Source organism: Siphateles boraxobius, unplaced genomic scaffold, assembly GCF_051911475.1.
Source record: "Siphateles boraxobius isolate OS27281-9 unplaced genomic scaffold, OSU_SipBor_1 66, whole genome shotgun sequence".
Classification (NCBI taxonomy): domain Eukaryota; kingdom Metazoa; phylum Chordata; class Actinopteri; order Cypriniformes; family Leuciscidae; genus Siphateles; species Siphateles boraxobius.
In genome coordinates this window covers 2,453,346-2,477,219 of record NW_027509193.1, presented here as the reverse complement: position 1 = coordinate 2,477,219, position 23,874 = coordinate 2,453,346, and the positions used below count along the sequence as shown (strand labels likewise).

The following is a 23,874-nucleotide window of genomic DNA, read 5'->3' as shown; positions in this document are numbered from 1 at the left end:
TTTTTTTCCATTACATTCGGTGTACACATTGTCAGAGAAGAGATTTCGCTGCAAGAGGAAGGGAAAATTATTTTGGCACATTAATAAAAAATAATAATAATAATGTGCACGGGTAAATCATTAATGACCAATGCAATATTGCATATAATATTGCATATCCGTTTTGTTTTTAAAGTGACATTTATATGGGCACTTTTTTGGGGACTTTTATTTTGAAGTGTGAATTTAGGGTTTTTTATTTTGAAAATACATTTCGCAGCCGTTGTTTACACGTTTGATACGCTATCAGTATGCTATCTGAGTGAGATATACATTTAATCCTAATTAAGGTAATCGTTCAGCTTTTGGACGACGTTCATCAGTTCTTTTGAAACGTAATGAGATTTAACGCATTCTAGCTGGATGATTATTAAATACTTGAGGAAGACATGTTAGCTAATGAGAGTACTGGTGCTGCTATCACATAGCCTTGTCAGCTATGAACACACGAGTATAAACAAATGAACTGCACTTCACTGTCTCTACGGTATTCAATCATAAGGTAAATAAGCATTTGCTAATAATACTGAGTTCATAAGGGGGTTTAACTCCTCATACACCAATAAAAACACGCCATGGCTCAAAGCTACCACAGAGACCCACATCATGACTCCGTTTATAAACGATCTAGAGACCCCAGCAGTGATTTTAACAGTGATAAACGACAACGAGCATCCGACGAAGCCCATCGCAGACCTGCCGAGACTCTGAGCGCTCACAGACAACTGTATGAGAGAAACTTCCCTCTTTACAAGCAGCCAGTGGAGGTGGGCTTCTTCTCGCTGGACTCTCACAGAAACTTCTTCAATGATCAGAGGCAGCTGAGATATTATGTTGAGCCCAGAAAAAGTCCGGATTTTAATTTAAGGGACGGATACACCAACCGCTTCGTGAAAAGAGATGATGGCGTGAAAGAGAAGCTTGATCACATGCTGAGGTGGATTCTGGCCAACAGAGACAAGATCAAAACCAGAGACCAAACCAGCAGGTAAGATAGGCTACATATTCTGCACACTATACTTATTTTTTATAAGAATAACGGATAATTAAATACAGTTCCACATGGCAGTGACAAATATCACGAATTATTTTAGTGTTATTCACCCCCCCCCCCCCCCCCCCCCCCCAAAAATCCATAATTTATTCACCCTCATGTCGTTCCAAACCCCTAAGACTTTTCTTTCATCTTCGAAACACAAATTAAGTTATTTTTTAATAATCTGAGCGATTTCTGTTCTCTCCATTGAGAGCTAGTAACTAGGCCTACCACTTTGATGCTTCAAAAAGTTCATAAAGAGATGAATCATGAATTGATTGAGCGGTTTAGTCCAAATTTTTGAAGCGACACGATCGCTTTATCTGATGAGCATAATGAATTTAAGCTTTTATTCACATAAACATTGATCAGCGAACATAAACATAAGCTCAAACGTGCTGCGTAACTCAAGAATGAACCTCATTGGTTCTCGCACGTCAAGCAAACATGCTTGGCTTCCGTTTCCCACAAACTGATGTGTGAGTTGATCAATGTTTAAATGTGAATAAAAGACTAAATTAAATCTGTTCTTCATTAAAAGCAATCTTGTCTCTTCAGAAAATAAATTTGGACTAATCCGCTGTTCATATGTATTAGTTTTACAATCTCTTTATAAACTTTTTGACACATCAAAGTGGTAGTTGCGTAGACTGTCAATGGAGGGACAGAAATCTCTCATATTTCTCAAAAAGATCTTAATTTGTGTTCCGAAGATGAACGAAAGTCTAATGGGTTTGGAAAGACATGACATTATTTATCATTATGTGATACCCATGACATTTTACAACCTAAACTAACTCATTTTAATAACTTATTGACCTTGACTCATAAGGGTCTGTAGTAATCCTCTCTTTGATATAATTTCCTGTTGTGTGTTTAATATTTTATGTATTTTTGAATGTAATAGATAAAATATTTGCATACCATAGTTGACCCCGAGTTATTATAGACAACTAAAACAAAACAAAAATGAATTACTTGAAATAAAATAAACATGAAAATGAAATGAAAACATTAAAATCGAAATATTAATACAAACTAGTATCTCAGTGATATTAAACTTACACTGCTGCACAGATGTCTTGTTCCTGTCGTTGAGTTATCGAGCGTGTTTGCAGTGCTCTAGGTGTGGACTTTGTGACATGGAGAGGACACCTAACCAAAGTCCTCACCACCCCGTACGAGACTCAGGAGGGATGGATGTTGGCCGCCTCCAAGTTTAGAGGCACCATCTACATCAGTGAGGTGGAAACGGAGGCTGCCAGAGCGAATCGAGTGACCCGGTCGGAGCGGCAGGAGGAGATGATGTACTGGGGCTACAAGTTTGAGCAGTACACCTGTGCAGGTTTGAGCCCGTCCAGTATTATCAGACTGCTTATAGTGAAGGATCTCGCCGCTGATCGACCACTGTGCTGTCTTTTAAGATGCCGTGGATGGCACTCCAGACCCGGGGGGCGTAGTGAACACCAACGAGGCGTTCTGTACGGTGGTTCAGACCCGCTTGGCCGACCATAAGCTGCTCTTCTCCGGGGAGGTGGACTGCCGTGTCAAAGATGCTTCTCCGGCTCCGGGCTGTTATGTGGAGCTCAAGACCTCCGCAGAGATCTGCACCCCGAAACAACGAAGTAACTTCCACAGGTGTGTTTTTCAGACCTGTAGATCATTTGCTTTGTTCTGAAATGGGGATTAAAATTGTTACAATGTTGCAATTTCTTCTTGATTCAGTTTCACAGAGCAACATTTCTAAATGGGCAGATACATTTGTTAAAGACCCCCTGTAGTCAATCCTTTCCTATCTCTTGAAACTCATCTTTGTTCACCAAAATTACATATTTAAACGTTTTTTCTTCTTCTCGAAAGCTTGAATGTAACTCTACATCCTTGTCCCATTATATACGCGGTTTTATGAATATGCAAATGAGCCCCGCCTCCACTCACTCACACCAGCTCAGAGATCCACTCGTTGATCTGATTGGTTACAAGGTAGTTTGTGACGTCAGAAACACCAGCGATTTCAAACCGTATTTTTGAGACTGTCTTTGGTTCACTGCAGTTTTAAGGAGAAAATATTCAGCAATGGTGTCGACTTATGAATTTACACATGGTTTGTCTTAAAGCATATTAAAAACACCTCATAGATGTATAAACAACATTAAAAACCGGATTTTCACCACAGGGGGACTTTAAAGGTTTACTTGACTAAAAAATTAAAAAGGCCCTGTAACGATAACCATAAAGATATAAATCTTATACGGCAGAGAAACAAGCGCGCAGCCTTCTTTATAATTGTGTGTTTGTATGTCCGCTTTTGCGGTAGCTCTGTGTATTTCTATTGCATCGCTGTGGAGAGAGTGATTAGCTGGCGAAGTGGATTTACTTATTGTAGAGTTAATGAAAGTTATCATTGTAATGATTGAAGTGGATGTCATAACAAATGTCAGTAGACCCGGAAGATTTAAAAACGTGCGGTTTCTGTCATAACTCTGTAAGATCTTACCTTTATGCTGTGGAAATACAAACTGGAAGTCAGAAAACAACGAGCGTGGCGCTGAAAAGGGGCGGGGCTACATATGGTCTAACTTACGATAACAGCACAGAGTTAAAATTTCATTGGAATCACTTTCAGAACAATTCTAGCAGATGAACGATAAAACTGACAGCCAACCAGAATCAAACCTTCTTTAAAGGGCTCGAGCATTATAGTCATTTTTTATAGTGATCGTTCTTGGTGTGAAGATAACAACTATAAAGTTTTAATCATTATAATTCTATGAGAATATGGAGGTCGGTCCACACCAACTACAACGATAACGACACAAAGGAACGATATAGTTGGATTAAATTTCAGAACTTTTTTTTTTTATGAATGATAAAAACATTGACAGCCAATAAGAATTTACTGGATCATTTAAAGTGGCAGACTACGAAAAGTCAGTGCTCATTTAAAATGAAACCAAATGTCCTCGTCCGCTGGTGTGAACGCTAATATAGTTATAGTTATCGTTCTTAGTGTGAATGGGCCGTAACAGTAGGTGGCGCTTAAAAAGCAGTAAAAAATCGTCTGTTCGTGAGCAACACCAAGTCATAATTTTATGTAACAGCGCAAATCTGCCAATCTGTTGGCCAGTTTAGTTCGCAGTTCAATCAATGCAATCAGAACACCTCTACATCAAAAAATGCCAACATTGACACTATGCAAATTTTGTGTTCGTTTAAAAAGCTGCGTTAGCAGCCATTCGTCCAAATTCAAATGTTTTAGCGCACGAAATTCCTGCACTAAACATTTATATTGGTGTAAGGTTTCTTCACATTTCAATGAACATTGTTCTTTGCTGTGGTCAAATGCCACTTCAGTGTTCAGAGAGGATTTTTCTCAAGGGTTGAAAACATTTATGTGAAATGAATTTAAAAAGTTCTTAGAAACATGTATGTCCCTCTTCTAGGTACAAGCTGCTGAAATGGTGGGCGCAGTCATTTCTTCCTGGAGTGCCACAGATAGTCGCTGGGTTTCGAGACCATGATGGGATAGTGGTGTCTATTGAGACCTTCCAAACATCGAAAATATCACAACTGATCAAGGTTTGCTTTAAATAACCACGTATTAAAAGCTTCAGTCCTGCTTGGTTTAGTCTGAAATTAGACCCGTTTCAAACCCTACCTACATAGCATTATAATGGGCAGCAAAGTGAAGCCACAGAAATGGATATTTAGGAATGTGTGGGAACCATTTTAATGTCATGTTTAATAGAATTGAAATGTATAATTGCAGAAATTTCGACTTTCGGTTCCTAGAAGGAAGCACATGTTGATTATAGAACAATAAAGTGAGATGCTTTCATTTCTCTTGATTCTGTAGAACGAGCAAAACTGCTGGAAGCCAACAGTCTGCATGAATTTCTGCAACGATTTCCTGTCCTTCGTCAAATCAGTGGTCAAAGAGGACGACCCAAGGTATTCCTGAAAATCAAGCCCCATTCTACAGTTTCTTTTTTTCTTCCCCAGATTGAGTATTGTTTCACTTAGAAATATGTCATATTGACATATTGACTGTGATGTGATGTGGTGTTTTTCAGACTGGTGTACCTGTTCGAATGGGATCCACACAGAGATGTGACCTACACCGTCCACAGAGACTCTCCGTTTACCTTCTTACCAGAGTGGTACGTGAAGGACATGAGGAGCCATCATTCATCACACCGCTGACATACTGACCTAAGGAGATCTGACATTTTTCCCTATCATTAACATACTGTATCGGTGCTGTGCCCAACTTAGTATTGCTTGTGTTTTCTGGATCAAGTTTGGATCCTTGAGAAGAACGGTATTGACGATGTCCATGCGCACTATTCATGTATTTTTTTATATTGGGATTTTATTTTAGCCTTTGTTGTTATGATTACTTTAAAATGTCCTTTAAATATGTACATTTTCTCTATTAAATGTTTCAAGTCACAATTTTTTAAATGATTTTAATAGTTCTATAAAATGACACTATGTTCACAATATTCAGGAAACGCAAGCGCAAAGATTCTGTGTGAATGTCTTGTAAAACGGTTCCTACGTAAATTCAATTTTGTGACATTTTAAGAATGATCTTTCAAACAATGAATTGACCTGACTCTAGAAATGTCCAACTTCATATTATTTTGTAAAGATTTTGCAGTTGACATGTTGAAGAAAATTAGATAGCGGCTGCAAATCAAGAATTTGTTCCAAAGACATAATTTGTGACCATAGTTTATTAATTAGTTCCCTCATTTTATTTAAATTGTGGCCATGGTATACTAACAAATTTTAAGTCATGGGGACAAATTCTTAATTTGTGGCCACAAAATCTTGTCATGTGTGGGTCTCTGTACTTTTGTGTTAAGATCTGTTGTATTATCTCAGAGAAATCACAACTGAGATGTCTTTGTCCAGAGCTTTTATTAGCATTCAGTTTTGCAATTCATTTAAACATGCCTCAAGTACAGTTAAATAACAGCGGGTTATACAAATGAAAGTACAAAATATGTGCTATAAATTTTGAAATAAAGAAACTTAAGTACAAATTCTTCGTTGCAAGTTCATTATGTAAACTCTTTTAGTTTTTAATAAAGTATTGTATAAGGTCCACAAGACGAACCAGCTTCATTGACACAGCAGGTAAGACTTCTGTAAATGGGAAGCTATTCTCTCAAAAATGCATATTTAAGGCAAATATGGCATGAATAAATTCACCTAGGCCCCAAAACCTCAGGTTTACGCTGAGCTGTGTATTTTTAAATGCCTTTTATGAGGGCTTCATTTGGATAAATATCTTTTATTAGAGCTGCACGATTATAGATAAATTGAGAATCATGATTTCTTTTGTTTCAGACAGAGATCTCGATTCTGAACAGACAACAAAACAAAACGTAATTTACTAGAGGTTCTGCCAAAATAAAAAAACATAATTTTTTAAAATCGGGTTAAGTGAATAATTCAATGACTCACTCATAAGACTTCACTTGTTTGATGAATCTGCGTTTTGAATGAATCTCTATTGGATGATTCTAACAGTCGTTTGTCTCCATCAATTGGTGTAACAATGTAATCGATAGTCTTTATTTGAAGTGTAAAGTTACTTTCAAAAGATGATTTACTCAATTTTGATCGCTATTGTAGACATCAGTGTTTATATCCGAACTATAAACTTTTATCCCATTGCTTCTGTGATAATTGTAACAGAAATAATGTTACTGTTTGTGTTGCTGTTTCATACATTGTAGATGACAACTGCTCTCTCTGGCAGCGCCAACACAGAACTTGTCAAAGGTTTAATAGACATATCCGAATCATTTTCATTCAGGAATAAGATTGCGATCTTTCAACAATTAATCTGCAGCTCTATTTTAAGAGTTCTTAAATATAACTGGATACATCAAGAGGTGCCAAAATTGTTCATTGTACAAAAGTAAACAACAGGCTTTGTGAATATTTCAGAATCAGTAACATTGGTTTTGAGGATCAGAGGACACCTAAAAGCTCTGATCAGCTCCATATTTTTTCCTTGTATTTCATTGATGATAAAACAAATTTGATTCAAAAAACCATTGTCTGGTTTGTCACGTCACATAGCAGCACATCACTTATTAGGCTCTACTACATGTATTAAAGGACAATACCACTTGTGCCAAAGATATTATTAATAGATCTCTATTCACATGGCAGATGTCTCTAATTCAAACGTTCATACACTTTCCACTTACCCACTACTGTTAGACAAATTTCACCCGAAAATGAAAACTGTCATCATTTACTCACCCTCATGTACTTACAAACTCCTATTCTTTCTGTGAAACAGAAGATATTCTCACGCTGCTCTTTCTATACTAAAACTACACCCTAAAAGTTACACTCGAGGTCTTCTGAACTCATAACACAGTTTTGTGTATTGCTGTCCGCCATATCTCTCCAATTTCATTCAAGCCTACACATTTAAACTGGCCTCCCAGACAGCAACAGAGTGTCGGCTAAGATCCGGCCCACATCTGGGCTGTGCAGAATCCATATGTACTAGATGTGGGCCGGATCAGGGCCGGCATTATGTTGCTGTCGGGGGCTGATGTCAATCCATAATTGAGAGAACTTCAGTGGATGGGAAGATATTAATGTATATTTCAGGCTTTTCCATACACCTGGGACATTTCTTTTCTATGCAGAGCTCAGGTTGATGTTGGCTTTTTCTATAAAAGCTTGGACATTCTGAGAAACATGGGTTTTGAACGTTACTTTAGAATTATTTTTATACTATTAGTTTTAGTAATTTAGTAATTCGTTTTTCAAACGAGTCACAAGCCGTTTCGTTGTGATGTGAAGACAATTAGCATATTGTAAATTACACTTATTGCGCGTGCAGACACCAGGGAACTTGAACCTCAAACCGGCAGCTGATTCCTGTGGATACTGGATAGCATCATGTCCAGAAGATGCTGTACTCTACAATGTGAAGGTAAAGCCAGTTTTTTTCACTGCCCAAGGATGAGCATGTGAAGAATCAGTGGTTAAAATTCATCTTTCCCACGATACCACAGCAGTATAATCCTAAACTTTTGCTGTGTTCCTTTTATTTTACTGATGACTGTTTCTCAAATCTCGGAGTTCAATGCAGGATTCGCAAACCTCTTGAAAGATGGTGTTCAAAATACTACGTTTTGAGTTTTATATTGTGTAGGTCTCCTGCTAACTGGTTAACTCACATTATTACTGTCTTACTGAAATACTTCTGCTAATCCGTTGTGGGGCACTATTAACGTTACCTAAAACTGAAAGATTAAGCATGAAGTAAGATTTGTTTTACTAACGTTTATGTTACATCAGTCATTCACGCTAGAGCTCGGCTAATGTATACATTGCATACATCCACTGTTATTGATACAGTTTGCATGTGTTCACCGCAATATATTAGAAAAATACTCTCTGTAAATTAATTATTACAAGTAAAATAATCGGTTTGTTGATGGACATGCACTTGTTAATGCTGATGCTGAGAAATTACAGTTGCAACATCTCATAATTTACCTCAAACTAAGTAGTGTATCACTGAGAAACGTCCTGCTCAAGTCGTCCTTGCGATGGAGGTTCAGGTTGAATAACTAGTTCTTCCAATGTTTTATCATCGCGCTCTCATTGATATGGTCAAATCGACGTCATTGTTCATTACTGTGTTTAGTTTATGGTGTAGGAAGCCTCAGGACACGCAGAGCTGACTTTGTTATGGCAATGGGCATTTTTGTTTTCGACGCGCGCGGTTAACCAATCACAACAGACTGAGCTGTCTGGCCAATCAGAACAGAGTAGCTCGCGGAAAGGAGGGATTTAGAGAGATTGATTCATCTGAAGAGTCATTTGAGCATCATTGAAAATGTGGTGATGTGCAAATGTATATTATGAGAAAATTAAACAGTTTTTTTTACCTTTGATGCACGTAAACATGTTGTAGGAGACTCCAAAACAAAATTAAGAAACTTTAAAATAGCATAATAGGGGCACTTTAATTTTTATTTAGCTTTATTTCTAGTTTTAGTCATTTTAGCACTTCAACTACAACGTTAGTCACCTTTTTAAGTTTTTCAATAGATTTGTTTTGTTTTTAGCCTTATTTCCATCAACAAAAACAACTTAATTTTCACAGACTGTGACGATGCATTTCCAGTTATCAATAGGCAAATGTAAATAAAAATACATATTTGCTGTCGCTTCCTGTACAGGCGTTTACTCAACTATGACGACTTCCACTTCTGAGAGCCCCGGCAATGTGAAAAGGGTCCATAGTTTTAGTACTGGTTTGGATTGACATCAGAGTGAGTAAATGACAGGATTTAACCTTTGGTCTTAACCATCACCTTTAAAATCAGAAACACTAACCGAAGAACCGAATGTCACGATTTGCTTTGGGTTAAGATGTTTTAACTTTGACACAAGAAGTTTCACATCATAAAACCTGTAATTTTCTCCAAGACTCTGATATAAGAAACTTGATCATGTAAACTTTTTTTTTAAGCAATATGTAAGAAACTAACGGTGCAAAAATGCCTTTTTTCTTGCTTTAAACTGACCTGTGTTAAGGCAGGACTGACCCTTACCAAGATGAGCCCATGTTAGTGGAGTGACTGCTGGGATATGTGGAGCTCCTCCTGAGGGTATGTTAGAGAGGTAGTCATTAATGTCTCAGTGCTTGAGTTTCCTCTGAAGGCCCATGAGTTTGAAGGTGGCAGCAGTGATCTTCTCGTACACCACAAACATGAGGGCCGCCGTCAGCACCGTCTGCAACAGCTTCGCCTCCAGACCTTTATACAATCCCAGCAGCCCATGTCTCCTGTCACACAGAGCACACGATTTGCAGTGCGTTTCTGTATTTGGTTTCTTTGTGAGCTGAATTGTTTTGATAAACTTGAAATACACTGCAGATATCAAAATAAAAAAATAAATTGCTGCCCAGTAAACCAGTAATTATATTGATGTTATGGCTGGTAACCGAAGGTGGTAGAATTCTATAGTATTTTGTGGGACCAAAAACATGTTTAGTCCATCTCTGCAAAACGGACTTCAGGGTAGGAGATGGACTCCCAAAGAACTCCCAAAACGTACTGCCAGATTCTGGAAGATTAATTCTTCAAACAATGGTACAAGAGGATGTGGTGCTGGTCCTTCAAGAGCAGAGTTGGGTATAACGCGTTACAAAGTAACTGTATTCGAATTACTTTTCGTGATAACGCAGTAATATAACTCATTACATTTAAAATGTATGTAATGTGATTATACTTACTGATGTCAATAAAAATTAAGTTACTTGCATTACAAATGTATTGTCAAGAAAAACAAAATTCAGTAAAATGCATTTCTAATCACGTTTGGCCGGCTGTGTCAGTTAATGAGCATGCGCTTTAATGAATTACCGGAGAACGTGCTTCATGAGGCACACACACACACACGCAAGGTCTCTCACTCTCTCCCTCTCCGCCGTGCGCACGCTACACGGTTTGGAGCACTGTCTCATCTGTCTCGCATGCGCGCTCTTGCTCGCTCGCTCTAGATTCCGGGAGATTTTAACTAATTTGCGGGCATCAGGAAGCCGCTATCGATATGCGGGAGACTCCCGGAACTTCCGGGAGACTTGGGATGTCTGCAATATTAAATTACGAAAAGAACCGAGTTTCACTTTGAAAACCTATTAAAACTACAAGAATACACTACAAAGTAACTTGAAAGTAAAGTAATTAGTAATCTGATTACTTTTTACATCCAGTAATCAGTAATGTAATCAAATTACAATTTTAAAGTAGTAATTAGTAATTTGTAGTGGATTACTTGTTTTGAGTAACTTACCCAACACTGTTCAAGAGTCACTCTCAATCTGTCGGTCTATAAAGCCTATAAAAAACAGTCTTCATATATTTTACTACACGCCAGCTTGTGATTCTTATTAAGAGGGGGTCATTTTTTAGGATTCTTTACCTAACCTAATTCTCTGAGATCTTGACACCTTGCACTTGTGGAGACTCCAGGTAGGTTCTGGAAAATGGTGGCACTGAAGACTAAAGGCTTCCTGATGGTTTCACACTTAATTCTTCACCTTAATTTTTCATTCTTTTGCAGTTAACATGTGCCTCTTCTTCTCCACTGTATGTGTATGAACCTGCTGACCCAATGAGCATTTCACTGTCCAATGGTCATGCCTTAAAGGTAAAATATGTAAGATTTTTGTAATAAAATGTCCAAAAATCACTGGCACAGTGTGATGTATTTCCTGTAGTTCTGTACTTACAATATATCAAAAGTTCCCAAAGATTTTTAATTTCAGAGAAATTCCAATTTTAAATAATGGCTCATCCCTCCCTGTTCACTTGTCGCCTGTCAATGACGTAATATCCACGTTATCCCTGGTTTCTCCTCGTACTGCCATAGTAACCATGGCGACAGACGTGGACAACTGTGTTACGTCTAGCGGCACGCTCGCGCTGTTGTTGTTTCGTTCAAACATTATGGACCATGGCAAGCAGACTTTGGGACGAAAGAAGAACTAAAACAAGGATCAATATCAGCGTGGTGTTTTCGAGATGCCGAGAGCTCCACGTCCGTGACAAACTTCGACTCCGATGACTAACCACTCTTGCATGTACTTTTTAGACAGGTGAGCAAATGTACATAAAACTAATCAATGTCATATAGCTCAACATGATGAAATGTTCAAATATGATCAGTATGTTATTCTAATGTTGATCAAGCTTACTGCTAGTCTCATATAGACAAACTAACACAGAATAACATTATAACTTTCAACACACTCAAATGCAGTTTAGTGTGATAATGTAGACCAAGTGAAACAGCGCTGCGTTACCTCACAAGTTTAATTCGTCTAATAAACTGACCTGTGTGAGTATTAATACAGCATTTGCGTGTAGTTCGGTAGACTGAAATGTCCTTATTCCTTTATATCCGCGGGACTCGCGTGTGGCGCTGATATCTGTCTCTCATTAGCAATCGCACCCTACTTCATACCACAGTCATGTTAAAAACATCAATGTATTCACTCATCCATAAACATTATTACATCCATCGGCATGATGACAATTTCCATAATTCCGCTTATGCGTCATCAACCTACACCTTTGTTATTGTAAGAGGTTAGCGACCTCTAGCAGCGAAAAAAATGACATATTGTAGCTTTCTAGTATTGCGCTAGTATTGCATCCTTCTCATGGGCATTTAATAATTTTTGACTTTTCAGTCCGAGTTAAATCTCTTTTTTGTCTTATTTTATCTGTAAAAGAAAGCGTGCCTAATAATTATGCACACCTGAATATAAGTTTTTTTCATTTCCAGCTTTCATGAACAATTATATATCACTTTTAAATGATTAAATACAAAATGAATAGTAGTTATTAAGATTAATGTAGTTTGGAATTGGTAAAATGTGCCTGGAAAGAAAATATGATCAGAAAAACAACGTGCCTAATAATTCTGCACGCAGTGTATATATATATGTTTTTAGTTAACTTCTATTTTATTTCAAGTAACAGATATGCTTTAGTTTTAGTTACCTATAATAACCATGAGTGATAAGCATTATTCCTGAAACTGGGCATTAAACTACAGTTGACTTACTTGATCCGGTCCATGAGCAAAGACACCACGTTCCTCAGGCTGCCCACTAGACCCCCTTTACCATCTGATTTATACTGGCCAAACTGCAGAGGAAGCAACGGGAAATATTGTACACATTGACCGCCTTAAAATGAGTAATACTGGGTCTACCAGCATCAAGTGCCCCTATTATGATATTTAAATAGTTCCTAAAGTTGTTTTGGAGTCTCCTACAATAGGTTTACATGCATTCAAGGTCAAAAACCACGAAAGCCAATGATTGAAGACCATAGACTGGCATTGTGCAAATCAGTTACAAACCTACATAGCTTCAGCAGGAAGAGAGACTGGAATTACTGACGACTCGTTTCAGACAGGTCTGAATTGCTTCCTTCTTTTGGGAGACAACTCAATTTATCTGCACTTTAAAACTTTGCAGACCTTTTCCATTCACAAACAGCTATATTACACACTGCATGAAAGGTAATATCCGGAAAAGCATAATAGGAGCACTTTAATGCAGTCATATTGATGATATTACCCTCAGAATGGCCTGGACCGTTTGCAGAGGATACGTTGCAGATGTTGCAACAGCTTTGGCGATGGCACCGATGAGAAAGATCTCAAGAGATGATATCTGCCCAGAAACATTAAACTTTTGAGTTATTTCACAAACTGATAAATGAATGATGGCGTTTTTCTGTCCCTCACCTTCTTGCCTCCACGTCCTGCTCTTCGTTTCATAGCCTCGTAGAACATGAACTGCACAGCGGGGTTGAACACCAGCACAAGAGACGGCAGCGTCCCGTTCCACAGCGCTCCCACTCCCTCGCTGGATATTATCTGGGAGAAGGCATCTGTAAGAGGAGAACAACAAAATGATCTGATTTATTGGTGACATTGCAGACCTATTTTTCTTATTACTGATATTATTGCTTTACACCACTGCGGTTTTGAATTCTTGACTCTAATTGGTTGACACACATCTCAAAATTGACAATTAATAGGTTTATTATTTTATCTTTTTGTAAATATTTTTTGTTAACTCCATTCTTGCAAACATTTCCTGTACTCCTTACTTTCTTCCTTAAATACTTTATAAAATCAGTTTTGTTTTTTTCCCCCCAAATTAGGTTTTATTATTTTTCCCAAATTTTGATGTTTCTGTAAAATTTTTCCCAACTTCCGTTTAATTTTTCACAAATTATCTAATCAATTGAATTCATTAAAACTTTAAATTAAAATGTATTATTACATTTTTATAAGGCCCTTTAAAATGGATGTAAAAATTTTATTAATCTTTTAAATTGTAATCAAATAAAAATGTAAATGTTTGACAAAACAAAGTGCTGCACAACAGAGATTTACTGTAAATAAAAATGTTCCATGTTTTAAGATTGCGTGATATTCCATAAAATAAATTAAATAAATCAAAATCAAATAAGAGGATACATCAAATAAGAGCGTCACACATTTTGATTAATTGCACAGCCCTTACTTTGATTTGTTCATTTAAAATGGGCAAATTCTGTAACATTTCATGTTATACTGTAAATTCCATTTTTATGACTGGATCCCACAGTTTCGCAGTGTTTCCCACACTGCAGAAATCATGGAGCCTAGAGATCTAAAAATAAGTGCAGCATGATTATCACAAAAGATGATCAGATCTAAGCTTTATATTTGGGAGAAAGATGCATGAAACAGCTTTACTAACAAATGTGCTTTACTGAACATTGGTTTGGAGTTTTAACCTCATCAGATAAATGAGTGTGTGAGCGGTTCTGACCAAATATGCCCTTATAGTGGGTCTGATGGAGCTCTTCGTTCCTGAACTTTGCCCCCTGAAGCTTCAGTCGTGTGTTCACCACCCACATGGGAGTCGTCAGGAGCACATTAACAGCGCCTAAATCATGACATTAAACAACAGGAAGAAGAATGTGTGGACATTATCACATCAATGACTGATTAGGTGTTAATTGCTTACAGGTAAATTAATATTTACAATGTCAAAATGACATTGAAAAGTAATGACATAGAAACAACCACGATTTGAAGGGGAAAAAAACTAATTGCGATATGTCTGATTAAAATTACAAATGTGATTTAAACATTTTTTTTAAAATATTATTATATATCAATATGGCAATATAATAATAATAATTATTACATAAAATGTACTAAATAAAATCAAGATAAATATTAATATTGTATATTTAATTGAAAATATTTAAGAAAAATAATGTAATCATTTTATTTTACATTTCAGCCAGTGTTATTTAACTTTTATTTTATTATAGTTTTAATGAACATTTTAAATTATTTTAATATTTTTGGTTTTCATGTGAATTTTAGTTTCATTTTCAAATATTGAAATACTTATTGCTATTATATACTTATTGCTATTATTACAAATATTGCTATTTAGGTTTAATTTATATTTATTTCAGTTTTAGTTTCTAGATTATAAATTTAGTGCTTCAGCTTAAACTTAGTTAATTGCCAAGGCAACATTTCTAAATTCTAATATTTATATTTTAAATCATTTCACCTTTATTTCATTTAACAGAAATGTTTTAGTTAACAATAACAACGGTGATTACAACTGGAAAATTATAATACTAATATTTATGTCTTTATTAATTTTCCTGCAGTAAACCATCAAAGCTTTATTTTGACGGGTAACCGCAGAGATTTTTACTCGGAAATACGCACCTCATTTATTTATTTAATTAAATCCCAGCCTTTGCTAGGGCTGGGCGATATGGCCTAAAAAAAATCCCCGATTTTTTCACAAAAAATCCGATTTACGATTTAAATCGATTTTTTTCTCTCCCTACTTAAAATCAATCTGCAGATGACAAAGAAATTGTTCAAAACAAGTTTTAACTTTATTTTGTTTTAATATTCCCTTCTGGGATTTGATCTCCATTAAAGTGCAATCAGAAACAAGAAGCCAAAAAGACAAGAGGACAGGCCCTGTCTTTGAAAACAATGAAAATGTAACATAAAATAAAATGGGGGGATTGGGATTGGGGGGATGTGAAAAAAACTAAAAACTTGGATCAAATTATTTGGTAACTAAACATAATTTTTTTAAGTTTACTGGTATGCTACTGTTTTTATTATTGCCTAACACAAATTTCACAATTTCAACTTCAATTTGATTCTGATCTTGATTCAATATAAATTCCTTTGGATAAATAGGTACAGTAGATACGTTAATGTGTTAATTGTTCTCAATTTAAAAAAAAAAAAAATCAACTAATGCTGTAAACATACAGAGAGCTCTGTCAGCTGGTATTATTAAAGGTTAAAACTAACTCAAATTAAATATAATGCATTTTTTATAATAGCAACGTTATACTATTTTAATGATATAGGTAAAAATATTATAAATGTGTAATATAGTCATCATATTTAGCAAAATACTCCTCTCTATAGCAATTATAGAGTTTATAATTATAGAGTTTTAATTATAGAGCAATTATTATTTTAAGTCCAACTAACATGCCTGCTATGGGTCATTAAAAGCCATCCTGAGGTAAATGTAACATTACGTGGCATATGTTGTTCTCCAGCTGTTTTAAGGACGTCTTTCCGCGGTTGAAAAACACTGATCGATTGATTTTTATTACATCTCGGTAAGTTAGTAGTAAAGAGTAACAGATGATCGGTTCACGTGCCGCTTGAACTGAGATCTTCCAGCGTTCTCTCACGTCACATTTACAAGCGCCAAAACGGTGTTTATTGTTTGAATTTCGTAATAAAATTGACAGAATCTGAGAGATGAGAATCTGTTTCATATCGATAGTAACCTGCTCTGTCTTGTCTGTCGGTGTCAGTGTCCTCTTTGCCTCGCGATTTTTCTCTGCGTGAGAAAAGGGATGTGTGGCGTGAGAGCGTGTAAAAAGTGACAGAATTGCGTCTCTCACAGTGAACTCGTGAGAGTTGGCGGCCCTGCAGATTCAGCTTGTAAATGTTTTCGGCGGGTGTGCTTCTGCTGCCGCGGTCTTGCTCATTTGCCATGTTGTTTGTGTATCTCTATCATGGCAAGCGCTGAGCTCGGTCGGAACTACGGGAGCCCAGATGGGAGCGTCGGCGGTTGTTAAAGAGAAAACCGATTGTCATTAAAAAGAAATCGGCGTAAACTACACATACGAGTTAATCGATAAAATCGATTTATCGCCCAGCCCTAATCTTTGCTATCTCTGATAATCACACTAAGCCATATTGCCATTAATTGCGCAGCTCTACCAGAACACCCCAGTAATAGCAAAAGAAACATGGTGGTGAGAGTGAAACACTGTTAAACTGAGATAAAGAGATCAGCACAACATTTCAGTACCTGATATGAAGCCCATGAGCAAATCTGTGGCAGGCTTGGGCCGGTCCGAGGCCATCACTCTCTTCAGGGTGTTGAATGTGTAAAAGTAGACAAAGTTGGAGCAGCAGAGGCTAGAAATGACCGGAAACCAGCCTCGATACAGAGACAATCTGCAACACAATAAAATTACATCTTGAAATAAGAAGCCTGGCATATCCAACTCAAAGTCTGACCACATGAAATGGACTTTTGTTTAGTTTTTTCCAAACCTGATTCCAAGGACGTTCATATGTGGTTTAACGGTGCAGTGAACGATTTCTGAGAAACACTGCTGATATTTGAAATCAACCCAAATAAACACACCCCTGCCTTCATTGCTCCACCCCCAAAACAGCATGAACACAAAATGCAGGAGTGGATGTCTCTTTATCTTTTCTGTCTTTTCTATATCTAAAAAAAAAGTAAAACAATGCTTCACGAAAAGCAAAGTGAAGATGACGAACGAAAAGCAAGGAAACACAAAAAATGAACATACAGTACACAAGAGTTTGTTCAAGCAAGAGTTGGTAGTTAGTCGCCACCAGCCCCAGACAAACAATGACACTCAAAACTGTCCTGTTACTGGACCTCACTTTCCAACAACTTGGGTCTCTCCAGCGCTGGAAAGCTTTTCTAATATTAATGCGGGTCCTAAAGCTCTTGCCTGATCTTAATCCTTTTTTTTCCAGTGATTATACTCTGAGCTTTTCTCTTATGTAATGTATCTCAGCCGTCTCTCTTTCTACAGTCTTCTTTTAAATCTCCCTCTTGCTCATTCTCTCTTCTCCTCCATCATGAGTGGACACACCCCCTACTGCTGATTGGCTCACTCTCTCTCTGCTACCCATCATTAGTCGATACACCCCCTACTGCTGATTGGCTCACACTCTCTCTATCATCTCCATTATAAGTGGACACGCCCCCTACTGCTGATTGGCTAACTTTCTCTCTCATCCCCATTATAAGTGGACACGCCCCCTACTGCTGATTGGCTAACTTTCTCTCTCATCCCCATTATAAGTGGACACGCCCCCTACTGCTGATTGGCTAACTTTCTCTCTCATCCCCATTATAAGTGGACACGCCCCCTACTGCTGATTGGCTAACTTTCTCTCTCATCCCCATTATAAGTGGACACGCCCCCTACTGCTCATTGGCTAACTTTCTCTATCATCCCCATTATAAGTGGACACGCCCCCTACTGCTGATTGGCTCACTCTCTCTTTCTCATCCCCATTATAAGTGGACACACCCCTACTGCTGATTGGCTCACTCTCTCTCTCTCATCCCCATTATAAGTGGACACGCCCCCTACTGCTGATTGGCTCCCTCTCTCTCTCTCATCCCCATTATAAGTGGACACACCCCTACTGCTGATTGGCTCACTCTCTCTCTCTCATCCCCATTATAAGTGGACACACACCTACTGCTGATTGGCTCCCTCTCTCTTCTCCCCCATCATTAGTGGATACGCTCTAAGTGGACACGCCACCTACTGCTGATTGGCTCACTCTCTCTCTCATCTCCGTTATAAGTGGACACGCCCCCTACTGCTGATTGGCTCACTCTCTCTCTCATCCCCATTATAAGTGGACACGCCCCCTACTACTGATTGGCTCACTCTCTCTCTCATCTCCATTATAAGTGGGCACACCCCCTACTGCTGATTGGCTCACTCTCTCTATCCTCTCCCATCATGACTGGATACTGTCGACCACTCTATCCTGATATATCCAGACTAGAGTATGATGTGGGGCTAAAAGGTATCGTCCTCCAGTGGTTCCAGTCTTATCTCTCGGGTCGAAGTTTCAGAGTAAAGTTAGGAAATTTCTCCTCTTCGGTTGCGCATCTAACCTGTGGTCTTCCGCAAGGATCTATCTTAGCGCCTTCTCTATTTTCTCTCTTCATGTTACCACTGGGTACCATTCTAAGAAGACATGGGGTATCTTTCCACTGTTATGCAGACGACACTCAAATGTATGTTCCAATCAAGAGAAATGATCCCTCTGCCCTTTCATCATTACTAGATTGTATAGACGAAGTAAAATTTTGGCTGGACCAAATTTTTTTATTTTTAAATGAAAACAAAACAGAGATCATTGTTTTTGGGTCCACTGTTAATCCCCAGGCTGCCACCTTCAACCTAGGCAGACTATCGGCTTTTAGATCTTCAATTGTACGGAACCTGGGCATTCTACTGATTAGTCTTTAAATTTTGATAAACAAATCTCCTCTGTAATAAGCTCTAGCTTTTATCAACTTCGTCTGTTGTCAAAAGTCAAACCTTTCCTTAATCCTAAAACTCTTGAGATGGCTGTTCATGCTTTTATCACCACACTTGTAGATTACTGCAATTCACTGTATTGCGGTATCTCGAAAACTCAAACTGCTCGTCTTCAATTGGTGCAAAATGCCGCCGCAAGATTCCTCTCAAATAGTCGGAAAAGTGACCATATCACCCCAATTCTGAGGTCTCTTCATTGGTTGCCCATTAATTTCAGAATTGATTTTAAAATCCTTTTATTTGTGTACAAATCTCTATGCAACCAAGCACCGAGCTACCTATCTGAACTGCTACAACCATATACCCCATCAAGAAGTCTGAGATCAGGTGACAAGAATCTGTTATTAGTCCCTCACTCCAGACTTAAACGCAGAGGGGATCGAGCATTTTCTGTGGCTGGGCCTCGGCTGTGGAATTTTGCCCATAGAAGTTAGGATAGCCCCTTCCGTGATCTCTTTTAAGTCACTTTTAAAAACGCACTTGTTCTCTTTGGCCTATAAATAAGGTTGTTTTACTTTTATTATTTCTCCTTTGAGTATTATGCTGTTTTTTTTCTATTTATCTAAGTCTGATACTGCCATTTCTGTTTATTATTGATGAGTCTGACACTGTTTTTGCGACTCCTGTTTAAGGCTGTTCTTAGCTTTGCTGTACTTATCCGTGCTGTGTGTTATGCAGATTGGCTCACTCTCTCTCTCCTACCCATCATTAGTCGATACGCCCCCTACTGCTGATTGGCTCACACTCTCTCTCTCATCTCCATTATAAGTGGGCACGCTCCCGACTGCACATTGGCTCACACTCTCTCTCTCATCTCCCAATATGAGTGGACACGCCCCCTACTGCGGATTGGCTCACTCTCTCTATCCTCTCCCATCATGAGTGGACACGCCCCCTACTGCACATTGGCTCACACTCTCTCTCTCATCTCCCAATATGAGTGGACACGCCCCCTACTGCAGATTGGCTCACTCTCTCTATCCTCTCCCATCATGAGTGGACACGCCCCCTACTGCTGATTGGCTCTCTCTCTCATCACCTTTATGAGTGGACACGCCCACTACTGCTGATTGGCTCACTCTCTCTATCCTCTCCCATCATGAGTGGACACGCCCCCTACTGCAGATTGGCTCACTCTCTCTATCCTCTCCCATCATGAGTGGACACGCCCCCTACTGCTGATTGGCTCTCTCTCATCACCTTTATGAGTGGACACGCCCCCTACTGCTGATTGGCTCACTCTCTCTCTCTCATCTCCATTATAAGTGGACACGCCCCCTACTGCTGATTGGCTCACTCTCTCTCTCCTACCCATCATTAGTCGATACGCCCCCTACTGCTGATTGGCTCACACTCTCTCTCTCATCTCCATTATAAGTGGACACGCCCCCTACTGCTGATTGGCTCACTCTCTCTCTCTCATCCCCATTATAAGTGGACACGCCCTCTACTGCTGATTGGCTCACTCTCTCTCTCAACTCCATGATATGTGGACACGCCCCCTACTGCACATTGGCTCACACTCTCTCTCCTCTCCCATCATGAGTGGACATGCCCCTACTGCTGATTGGCTCACTCTCTCTATCCTCTCCCATTATAAGTAGACACGCCCCCTACTGCTGATTGGCTCACTCTCTCTCTCATCCCCATTATGAGTGGACACGCCCCCTACTGCTGATTGGCTCACTCTCTCTCTCATCCCCATCATGAGTGGACACGCCCCCTACTGCTGATTGGCTCACTCTCTCTCCAGCGTTTCTCAGAAATCCCTTGCTGCTACTTTAAAAGGATGTATGAAACAAATTGTGCAGTAGTGTCTACAGATGTTCATGAGTTCCTTCATTCTCACTCACAACCTCTTTTTAACAATATACAATCTGGGGCATTTGCAATTTAATGAATAAAGTGAAAAAGTGACTGAGCCAGTGGTTTTGAACACAGCATATGGTTTACATGTTCTCTCTCAGCACGGTGTCAAGAGGTCATGATCTGTCGCGAAAACTGAACACACAGTAACTCACATGCCTTCCTCCTTCGCAATCTCAGCCAGGATAATGGGGGTGGACTGGGACTTCCGATTCTCATCCACTAAAACCAACGACAAATGTCAAATATTTAATCATTCTTCATGCCTTTTCATTATTGAGAGGGTGAGACACATGCAACATTTATATTTAAAATTATATATATATATATATATATATATATATATATACATGTTATATTTAGACTTTTTTTTAATGGAACACCACAAAATGATGTATGAATAATCAAGTAAAGCTATGTTTCTTCAGTTACAGTGAGTGTTCATCTTGAAATATTATTAACAACATAAAAGTAATTCTGGCGTTTACTTTATAAAAATCAGTAAAGATTCCACAGCCGAAAGACGTGTAAACCATGAGCTGAAGGTGGATGTTAATACAATTATACTAAAAGGTTTTTTACTTGCTAAAACAGCATAAGGTTTTTCAGCAAAGTTTGTATCATGATGATCATTTAGAGCCTTAGAATTTTGCGTATCAAATATGATACAGTAGGATTTCAATTTTTGAAGATCAATTTATAGATACTATACACACATTTCTAGCTTAATTAACAGTTTAAACCACAGTATATCTAGGACGTTTTTATTCACTAAAACAATTTCCATGACATTGTTATTTTTCTGTTAGGATTGTTTTAAATTTCATAACGTCCATGATTAGTTTAGATTTTACTACTTTACTACATTTGAATATAAAACAAAGACAATCCCCGTTACACAAATTATTAAACTACATAGTAAATCTATATCAAATACCATTTTTTCACTGCGAAACATTGAGTAAATGATGCATGAGAAGAATAACTGACCCTGAAGTCTGATCCTGGCTGTGTCCAGAGGGAAAAACACTGTCATTGCTGTCACACTGCCCTTCAAGGCAATAAAACACAGTTTAACAAACATCCCACATTCAGAATATTTTTACATCACTGGGAAAGACACTAATAAAATATAAGCTACAGTTTTTTGTATGGTGTTTCTCACCATTGCACCTGCCACTGCATGCACAAGTGTCTCATATGACAGCAGGGCGACTGATCTGCTGCTGTCTGACATCTCGATTTTACTCTTCAGTCAAAAAAAAAAAAACCTGTTTGCAGCGTCTTGGCTTTGTGTAAATTAGTTGACAGTCATAACTAATAACTCCCAGATTATTTCATATTCATTTTCGGGTGCTGACAGCAGAATAATGTTCGACTTCCGCGTTCAAAACACTCGCTCGCTTCTGTGGCGAATTCTTCGTGCCGATCCTTCTGGATCCCGCTGCTCTTTAGCGCCCTGAGCGGCGGGGTGATGCACTGCAGTCACAGTCTTCTTCCTGCAGGGGGAGCTTGTGGGTGGCTCGGAAATCAGAATCCGCCTTTCTGGGCAATAATCACACCTCAATATTACGGTATTATTAGGACTATTATTATTTTAGAAATTATTGGAACCACAGCTGATGTTTTTGGTCTCTTAACTAAAAATAAGTTTAATTAAGTCTGCTATTATTATAGACTACTTCTTTTAATCTAAAGATAATTATCTTAAGAAAGTGTACTTTCAGTCTACTTTTGGTAACAGTTTATTTTAAGGTGACATCAGCCTATACACGTTACAAGTAACTAACCCTGAACCAAACACTAACCTTATCTCTATAGTAAGTAGGCTACATGTAGGCTAGTTAATTAATGTCACTACTTATTTGAGTAACAGTGTAGGCTACATCATCTTCTTAAAATAAAGCGTACCCTACTTTTTATGAAGCTGCTTCACAGAAATATAGTAGCCTAAGTAGGCTATACTTAACTTAAACTGACAGAAAAGTCTAAGTATGTTTGGACTATACTTGTACTCAATCTTTTCATCTTGTAGTTGTTTACACATTTAATTGAGTAGCCCTTTAAATACTTTTTTACCCACATAGTTTTACATACTGATTATGTGAATTTTTGTGTAGTCCATGGAAGCGTCCATAAGAATTTACTTTAAATCAACTTAAAGTAGCCTACAGTTGAAGGCATATTTCAAGTATAAAAATTAATACCTAAATAGGAAAATAACAGTATACATAAAGTGCACAAATATGATATAAACAGTAAACTATAAGTATGATGTTAAGTTCACTTAAAGAAACCTTACAAGTATACTTGCAGTATAAAACTACTAGTCGTTTACTGAGAGTATACTTCAAAGTTTACTTTCATAAACAAAAAAATATGTATACATCAGTTCACTTGCAGTATAGTTGCAGTACAAATGAAAAACTTAGTCGTAAACTAGTTGTGTACTCAAAGTTTACTGTAACACTTAAAGTATAATTAAAAGTATACTTTTATACACTAAAAAGTGGGCCAATTTAGTCCCAAGTTTTGAAAAAGCACTTACAAGGATACTTTTACAGTGATATTATTTGAATGCCCACTTCCCAGACAGCAACACATTTGGGCCGACAATGTGTCTGGGTTGACCTGCCATGAAATTTGACATGGACCTCTTGCAAAAAAAGTAAATAT

At 37.9% G+C, this 23,874-nt stretch overlaps 2 protein-coding genes across 2 annotated transcripts; one reads left to right on the top strand and one right to left on the bottom strand.

Moving 5' to 3' along the window:
- Positions 1–209: 209 nt before the first annotated feature.
- On the top strand, positions 210–6,126 carry dxo (decapping exoribonuclease). The gene is made up of 6 exons (XM_077211638.1): positions 210–1,027; positions 2,194–2,420; positions 2,500–2,713; positions 4,519–4,654; positions 4,932–5,026; positions 5,149–6,126. Exons 1-6 carry the CDS (start codon positions 615–617, stop codon positions 5,276–5,278), a joined length of 1,215 nt encoding a protein of 404 aa, XP_077067753.1. The 5' UTR covers positions 210–614; the 3' UTR covers positions 5,279–6,126.
- Positions 5,983–22,634, bottom strand: slc25a17l (solute carrier family 25 member 17-like). The gene is made up of 9 exons (XM_077211639.1): positions 22,364–22,634; positions 22,189–22,249; positions 21,354–21,420; positions 17,031–17,179; positions 14,472–14,588; positions 13,394–13,539; positions 13,224–13,319; positions 12,704–12,786; positions 5,983–9,914 (listed from the first exon to the last, which is right to left on the bottom strand). The coding sequence occupies exons 1-9, from the start codon at positions 22,433–22,435 to the stop codon at positions 9,767–9,769; spliced, it is 939 nt and encodes a 312-aa protein (XP_077067754.1). The 5' UTR covers positions 22,436–22,634; the 3' UTR covers positions 5,983–9,766.
- Positions 22,635–23,874: the final 1,240 nt, after the last annotated feature.

Excerpts from the sequence above, each read along its gene's own strand:
- dxo (XM_077211638.1), top strand. The coding sequence starts at position 615 with ATGGCTCAAAGCTACCACAGAGACCCACATCATGACTCCGTTTATAAA. Across the intron at positions 1,028-2,193 it reads ACCAGAGACCAAACCAGCAG|TGCTCTAGGTGTGGACTTTG; the intron begins GTAAGATAGGCT and ends GCGTGTTTGCAG. Across the intron at positions 5,027-5,148 it reads GTCAAAGAGGACGACCCAAG|ACTGGTGTACCTGTTCGAAT; the intron begins GTATTCCTGAAA and ends GGTGTTTTTCAG.
- slc25a17l (XM_077211639.1), bottom strand. The coding sequence starts at position 22,435 with ATGTCAGACAGCAGCAGATCAGTCGCCCTGCTGTCATATGAGACACTT. Across the intron at positions 14,589-17,030 it reads GCTCATGGGCTTCATATCAG|GCGCTGTTAATGTGCTCCTG; the intron begins GTACTGAAATGT and ends GTCATGATTTAG. Across the intron at positions 13,540-14,471 it reads CCACTATAAGGGCATATTTG|ATGCCTTCTCCCAGATAATA; the intron begins GTCAGAACCGCT and ends CTCCTCTTACAG.